The sequence below is a fragment of the Porites lutea genome, chromosome 7 (genome assembly GCF_958299795.1).
Source record: "Porites lutea chromosome 7, jaPorLute2.1, whole genome shotgun sequence".
Taxonomy (NCBI): Eukaryota; Metazoa; Cnidaria; class Anthozoa; order Scleractinia; family Poritidae; genus Porites; species Porites lutea.
In genome coordinates this window covers 24,499,955-24,508,045 of record NC_133207.1, presented here as the reverse complement: position 1 = coordinate 24,508,045, position 8,091 = coordinate 24,499,955, and the positions used below count along the sequence as shown (strand labels likewise).

The window sequence follows — 8,091 nt, the reverse complement described above, 5'->3', positions numbered from 1 at the left end:
ATTCAAAACATGACGTTGCATGTGTAATTTAACATTATTTGTTGTGATCAATATAATCTTTAAGCTCAACGTAACTAATAATAGAAAGTACTTTCTAATGACGTTTGTAATGAGTGAACATCACAATGTTTGCTACAGATATCATAGTGCTGACTATACACTTTCAGGGGCACCCAACGTCAATTTTCGGAAAATATCTGTTCGGAAGATGATTTGAGATCTAGAATTTTCGGAACATTTGTTGTAAACTTTTTTGCTTGCCTGCCTCTCCTAGGATTTTCGAACGTCTAAAAAATGGTATATTTGCCCATTTCTAACGGATTTTTCCCCTAAAAAGGTCACTTAGAATTTTCAGGAGCCTTTTTTCTGGCTGAAATTTTCGAAAAGATAAGTTTTGATCCCTATAATTTTCGGATCATTAGACTTTCAGCTAGGAAATCCGAACAGATGAAAAATTTTTAGGGGATAAAAGTATGCATATATCTACCGTTCAAATACTAAATACATTTAACAATGCTATGTTTAAGTGGTTTTGAACTATATTCTCGTTGGGTGCCCCTGCACTTTAGACAGGGATCAAGTTTACAGCCTTTATCTTATCTTATCACGATAAGATACAACAATGCAAAGAGGTTGTAAACTTTAATCATAACTGAAGCCTCAAGGTAGTCCTCAGCCTGCGTAGACTCATTCCCTTTTTTTTTTTTGCTCTCGTCCCAATTTTCTCGACGAACTCGCGCGGAAATGCGTGCTATGCAGGCTAGGGTAGTCCTCTAGGGCATTGTCTTGTTGATCATTAAACTTCTAGAAATTGAAGCTTTTACAATACTACTAAGAGTTGCTCCAGCGGTTATGGTAGCCTCAATAGGGTCAATATCTGTATTATTTTCATTTTCCTCGACAGACATTTCAGCTTCTAATTGTGATGCCTCGCACTGCAGCAAATACCAAGATGGCGGGCGGGAAGCTCTATTGTTGGAGCGAATAACGTAAGCGCCCGTTAGATAGATAGCTGCTGTCTAGTTCGTGGGCGCACCTGTTATTTTATAAATTATTTGTAAGAACGTACGACATCCTTAGTTTTGACCAGTTTTAATAAAAACCTTTTAATAAAGACCTTTTTGATGGTTTGGTCAGTTTTTAACTATTTGTTATTGACTCAAAAGTTGCCAAGGAAGGCAAACGTTGCTCTAGGTTGCTTGCAGTACAAAAAGTTGCTGAAAACTCTAAAAGTTGCTCAGAAGTTGCCGAGCACAATCTATTTATGCCTGGCCTAATGTGATGCGGTAAACTCTCCGCGAAAAAGTATATGTGATATGTGTCGCGACTTCTTCTGGGAAGAGAATCCCTGTGCATGATTCGCGATGGCGCGATGGTAGAGACCACCTCGAATCAACTTATCTTCCCATTTTGAGAGCTCACTAACAGAAGGTTCGGCTGTTTCTATAAATTGCAAGTCTTAAATGTAGGAGCAGAGTGAGCCGCGAATTTTTTATATAAAATACTCGTACAGTTATCATGTTACGCCCTTCCCAACGTGTTTTGACTGCACAGGAACCCCCAACTCAAAAGTGAGAATCGTTGTCCACGTAACAGAGATTTCATTGTATAATGTTTGACATGGGAATTTCAGTAATCGTTATTTAGTTGTCAAAATTAGCAATAAAATTATATCAGAATCTTCTTCTTGTCTCCTTGTTTTATTTTTCATGTATTGAGGTTTTGCGCGAGGAGCTCTCTGTCTTTCGTGGATCGTAAGGGACTGGGAAAGTGCCGATGGACAGTTTGTGATATATTATATAAAAGTTTATAGTACACATTGCATTCTCTCGTTTTTCTCTCGAATGTCTCGAATCTGTATTGTGAAAAACTAAAAATCTTGCCTAAATGATGTCTGTAGAAGTGGAGACAACACCACCTGAGTATTGGTTGAAGCGTTGGGAGGATAATCAAATAGGATGGCACAAAGACACCGTGAAAAGGTTTCTCATCAAGTACGCCGATGAGCTGACTCAAGGGCGATCCAGCTTGCGAGTGTTCGTTCCATTGTGCGGAAAAAGTCTGGATATGTTGTGGTGAGCGGACCAACAGCACAATGTGGTGGGTGTAGAGCTAGCAAAGCAGGGAATTGAGGAGTTCTTTAACGAAAACAAGCTGACTTTCAAGCTGGAGAAAGTTAAAATCGCCTCTGCAACGTTAACATATCCCATCGATGTTTACAAGTGCGTGGAGAAGAAAATAACCATTTTTTGCTGCGATTTATTTGCTCTGACAGCTGAGGACCTTGGTGGAGAATTCGATGCGATATGGGATCGTGGCTCTTTATCTGCAGTGCAACCTAGAGTAGGAGATCGAGGCAAAAGATACACGAAACATATGCGATCTTTTCTGGCAGCTAATGGAAGGTACATGCTTGACAGTCTCCACTATGAAATTGATCGCGGAAACAGACCACCTGCCAGCATTTCCAAAGAGCTAAGGAACGACATTTACGGAGAAGATTTTTTCATTAAAGAACTAGAGGTTGAAAGAATTGGAAACGATCCAAATAGTCCTGCACCCTTTACTATGAACAATTACTGCCATTTGTTCACACCAAAGGCTAATTAAAAATTTAACTTTATATTTAGCTTGTAAATATTTCAAGAATGGATACAGGCGCCTGGAAGTGGGGTTCATGACCCACATTCCCACTTGTGTTGCACAAGAATTCATAATCGTGCGCTCTTTTTTTTATAGACTGTTCACAGTCCTCTATTTTTCCGTAAGATCATCGAAATCGAGCGTTTTGTGTTACGGGCTGCCATCTTGCATGAGTGTCAAAACTACTTAAGGGGCAGGGGCGGTTTGGGAGGAAGGGAGAAAAATAGAGAAACTGTAATAACATCACTGCAGCTCGCGTTCAGGAGGCGTGACAGGAATTTCACGCCTTTCACCATTAATAAATTATTAATTAAGAAACTCCGCTGGTGATGAAAAACAGGCCAGACACATTTAGCATCGATTACGTGTGTTTACAAATATCTCCTTGCGAAACAGTGATTTTATAATATTTCTGGGCCATTCCTCGAAATAAAATCGGCAAACATGCACAAGAAAACATTTTCCTAATCAAAATACCAAAATTGTGTTTGCGCAAGATGTGCCTTATGGTATGAAAGCGTACTTTTTATGGAAACGTCGACTTGTCAATGACTTTTCAATGTCGGCAAAACGCAAATTAACATCTATTGTCTAATGACCAATCAAATGCCTGTGTTGCTGGTACAACGTGCTCCGTGAACGCGAGCTGCAGTGATGTTATTACAGTCCCTCTATTTTTCTCGCCCCTACCCCCCGCCCAGAGCTATAATCCCTGACGCCCGCCCTAGCGGTACATTTGAAAATCAAGATACCCGTCACGGTAAGACGCAGTATATCTACAAGATCTCACGAAAAAATAGGGGACTGTGAACAGTCTATTTTTTTTATCACAATCCCTACTCCATTTTTTTTCCCAAAAAATACATTAAAAAAGTCTAATTTCAGCCAGAACTAATCATGTAATAATAAATATGCAGTGTAGAATTGCCCTTTGAGATGTTAAAATAAAATTTTCATGTGTTTCAGACCCAAACTCAAATTTATTGTGGAACTTATAGTACCAGTCATTTTGTGTTCTTATGGGAAAAGTGTCAATACAGGGTGCAAAGAAATTCAGTCTTATAGCCTGCCATTCGGGCAAGCTGTAGTTAGCATGTACAAGCCCACAAGTCATTTCAACTAGCCCCAAAACCCGTTATGATTAGCAGGATTGATTACAATCCTTCTGCAATTGGATTTTCCCCAAAAAACAGCACTTGCCCATAGGGCAAGTTAAGGACAAAAATCACTAGCCCGATAGCAAAATCCACTAGCCACAGGCTATCGGACATGATTTTCTTTGCACACTGCAATACCATAGTCTGCTTTTTGCACTTTAGTGTACGTTGCTTAGCAGAACTGTGAATTTTTCTTTGTGGTACGCTATGGGAAAGCCTTGGTTGTGGCTCCCTGAAAGAACAACACCAAAACTTTGACCAGACTTGCCAAGTCCCACTACTTTTTCATGATTCTCACAATTTCGCGACCTATCTCATGGTCTCATGAATTGGCAAATGATTTCTCACGCTTTGTGGAAAAGTCAAACTCCAAAAACATTTTGGAGCTGTAGGGTTATTTTTTAAGTTAGATGTCAATAGATAGCCAGCTCAATCCAAAAAAAAAAAAGCTTAGTGGTTACGTTTGATAACGTTCTTTTAGCCTACTGTGACTTGCCGTGGCCACCAAATGTGCAGACTCACTGTTTCCCTCTTTTCAAGAAGGCCGCCAACAAACGTGGCCATGTTGTCTCTTCAGCAGTGACAAAGAGGAAAGTGATATATTATTATTATTATTACTATTAATAATTAATATTATTATCATTATTATTATGCAGGAAATATTTCTGTTAATTGGTTCTCTTCAAGTATCCATACTGTGAGAGTCCAAAAATGAAGTAGTGTCATGAGTGTTGTTGAGACTAATCAACAACACCCCCTCCGCGCAAGAATCAAATTATCATCCACTTAGGAAGGGAGGGTTGAGTGATGGGAGGGGGAGAGGTTTGTTTTTTGTGATGGAGAATCAACCAAAATCTCAAATGGACTTTGTCACAGGCATCCCATGAATTTCAAGCAAAATCCAGGCGTGGATCTAGGCTAAATACTGACCGATTAACTAAACTAGCGCCGAAGGTGCAAGCTTCTCGCGGGGTACGAGGGCGGGCTTCCCCAGGGAATTGTTTGGATCTCATCCCTGGATATGCCATAAGGGAGTACAACCCTTGGGAGTCTATGAGCAAATTATTGGCATAAAACCAAGCATGCAAACTATTTAACAACAATCAAGCTTTTCATGAAAATCACTTTTATTTCAAGCTGGCCCTTGCTTTCCTAATTAACAGTGTGCCTTTATTTAAATACTTTGTGTATCTGATATGTCAATCCATATCATCCCCATTTAATGTTGATGTGATGCCCATCTACCATCCTGATGCCCAAGCATGACAACTTCTTGAGTCTATTTTGGTGATTGGAGATTTGAGGCCAAACTTAAAATGACAAAAGAAAATCGTGCCTCGCCTGAGTGAAAAACTTTATCTGTACTACCACCAACCATTAAGGTGGCTGAACACAGTTTTGCAGGCTGTCAGCGGTAACTCGCGTGACGGCGCGTGTTTTAAATAAAAAACATGGCGGCGAAAAAGCAATGGTACGCAGAAGACGATATCGCAAAATCTACTCATTAAAATTTTGTGATATTTGGCAGAATTTTTACTTTTATCGTATTTTAAACAATGAGAACTTTAAAATGGAAGTTGAACAGCTGAATTTTGTGACACATTTAATAATTACAGTACAATTATATTATTGATTATCTAAAAACCCGTCTGTTAAAATTTGGTCAAATAAGTTTCAAATGGCAATGATTAATCATAGTAAGCTGTGTGCAAGTTTATAGGAAAATCTAATGAGCGAATTTTATGTAAACTGAGCAAAAGCGAAATTTTAAGGTTGCATTCAATTGTTCATGTTACCATGGAAACTACGAAAACGTCAAATTTTACCTTTCAATCAAAATCTTTCATCAGTATATTTTTCACTTGCCAAGTTTCAGCTTGTGAGCTGCAACCTTTCCCTTGCCATGATTTGGCAGATGACATATACTCACAAACTGCCAAAACTGTGTTCAGCCACCTTAAGTCCACAGAGCTCTCGACAAGAGGCTTGGGTACGAGATTATCAGTGAATGGACACTTTGTTATGTAATATTTGAAGGCAAAATCACCGCTACATCGGCACGCCACTATTTACATAGCATTTTGGAAGTAAAAAATTTGTAAATTGTCCAAGCTGATGTCTGTAGAGGACGAAACAACCAAACCTGAATATTGGGAGAAACTCTGGAAGGATGATGACATCGGGTGGCATGCAGACACCGTTCATAAGTTTCTCATAAAATACGCGGATGAGCTGACTCGGGGGCGGTCGAACCTGCGAGTGTTCGTTCCATTGTGCGGAAAAACCCTGGATATGTTATGGCTAGCGGATCAAGGCCACAATGTCGTGGGTGTAGAGTTAGCCAAGCAGGCAGTCGAGGATTTCTTTCAAGAGAACAAGCTGACCTTCAAGCTGGAAAAAGTTAAAATCGTCGCAGCAAGCGATCCAATCGACGTATACAAATGCGTGGAGAAGCAAATAACAATTTTTTGCTGCGATTTATTTGCTCTCACAGTGGACGCTGTCGGTGGAGAATTCGATGCGATATGGGATCGTGGTTCGTTAGTCGCAATGCAGCCTGCAGTTGGTAATGGAGGCAAAAAGTACACGAAACACATGCGATCCCTTCTAGCCGCTGACGGAAGGTACATGTTGGAGAGCCACCACTATGAACTTGACCGCGGGAACGAACCACCTGCCAGCATCTCCGAAGAGCTCAGAAACGAAATTTATGGAGAAGACTTCATAATAAAAGAATTGGAGGTGGAGAGTTTTGCAGAAGATCCAAATAGGCAGGGCCTTAGTTTTGCTTTCGACATGCACTACCATTTGTTTATCCCAAAGGCAAATTAACAACCAAATTTGGGCCGGGGGAGGGGGGAGCATGGGATAGTTTCTTGAGCATGAGGGAAAGGGGCTTTTTTCTTTGAAAGTCCCTGGTTTGGCTTTAAAAATCTTTGGCTGGCCCAGGGTCGAACCTGGACATCAAACCCGGACCTTTCATATCCTAATCTCTCCCTTACTACTACATACATTACCATACCGACGTACCAAAATTCCGAAAAAAATAAGTACATACACTAGCAAACTGTCTTTCTCAACTGTTACATCAATAACAGGTGACCCTCGCCCTTTCCATAATTTTGTAACGTAAATTCAACTTGGGCTTCAACTTTGTTCTTTGCAAGACTATTCAAAAATGTATTATTTGCCTTATTGTAACTTAATCGAGGGAATATATTACACCCATCATGACTAAAGGCTTGGTTACCAATGGTGGCATTAGACCATTTAAAATGGCTATGATGGCAACAACTGTTTTCCAGAGGGAAATAGGCGCTGGGGCCTGCTAGTCTTTTTTGGTTAGAGCTATGCACGAGGGGACCTGTGCAAGCTATAAAATTATTAGTTAACTAGGAATACCATTATCGCAACACCTTGTGGAGCTGTAACACAGCAGCAGTATGACTCCATTGAATCCAGTCAATAGGTAAGAAATATATATAGTTAAAAAAAACAAACAAAACAAACAGAGACTAGTTAGGGTTGTTCTTTATATCGGATGTTGATTTTAAAATTTAGCGTTTACCCTTAAAACGTTACCAGGAATTTTGAAAAAAGCAAAAGAAACGAAGAGAAGAGAAATTTTGCTTTCTGCGCATGTACCAACTTTGGAACTTTGGGCATGTGTGTGCTTGGGGAAAAGGGGCAGAGGTAGGGATGATGAAATATAGGGTCGTGGTGGCGAGGGAGGGGAGTAAATCATGTCGAACAATAGTAAAACCATTCTCTTGTATACAAACATGTAACAACTCTATTAATACCTTGCATATCTAATATCAGCTACATTGGTCGTTAATTCTCTCTTGTATAAGAGCATAAAATATAAAATCTCAATTTGATTGAACTTATCTGTTTCATTACAAATATTAAATTTTCTATTTTAAAACTTCATTTCTTCCCAGAGACTACATTATTGATTTGACACTGATTATTATCCTATTCGTGGTTTAACAACTTGTTTTCTCTTCCTTTTTTTGTCCTTTTGCATTCAGAAATATATATGAATTCAACTTGTTTATCTGATCTCTTGCAGCTACTCACAATAGAACTGCCAAATATAGCAAGTAGTAGAATCATTTTTAAAGATTTTTTGTGGTGACCTCTGACCTGTCCGCAGAGGCCTCTTTTTGTTACAGGGAGGCTACTTTTATTACTTCAATTACATTGGCCAATTAAAAAATGAGAAAAAGACTGGGTCGAGTTAACTTTTGTAAAGGCTTCTGGGACTGTTATAAAGGACAGGGAAAAA

The 8,091-nt window shown here is 39.5% G+C and overlaps 1 protein-coding gene and 1 pseudogene across 1 annotated transcript; both read left to right on the top strand.

The window, feature by feature from the left end:
• The first annotated feature begins 1,853 nt into the window (after positions 1-1,853).
• LOC140943301 (thiopurine S-methyltransferase-like) lies at positions 1,854-2,717 on the top strand (annotated as a pseudogene).
• Positions 2,718-5,858: 3,141 nt separating this feature from the next.
• Positions 5,859-6,644, top strand: LOC140943305 (probable thiopurine S-methyltransferase). The gene has a single exon (XM_073392385.1). The coding sequence runs from the start codon at positions 5,916-5,918 to the stop codon at positions 6,630-6,632; it is 717 nt and encodes a 238-aa protein (XP_073248486.1). The 5' UTR covers positions 5,859-5,915; the 3' UTR covers positions 6,633-6,644.
• The last annotated feature ends 1,447 nt before the right edge of the window (positions 6,645-8,091 follow it).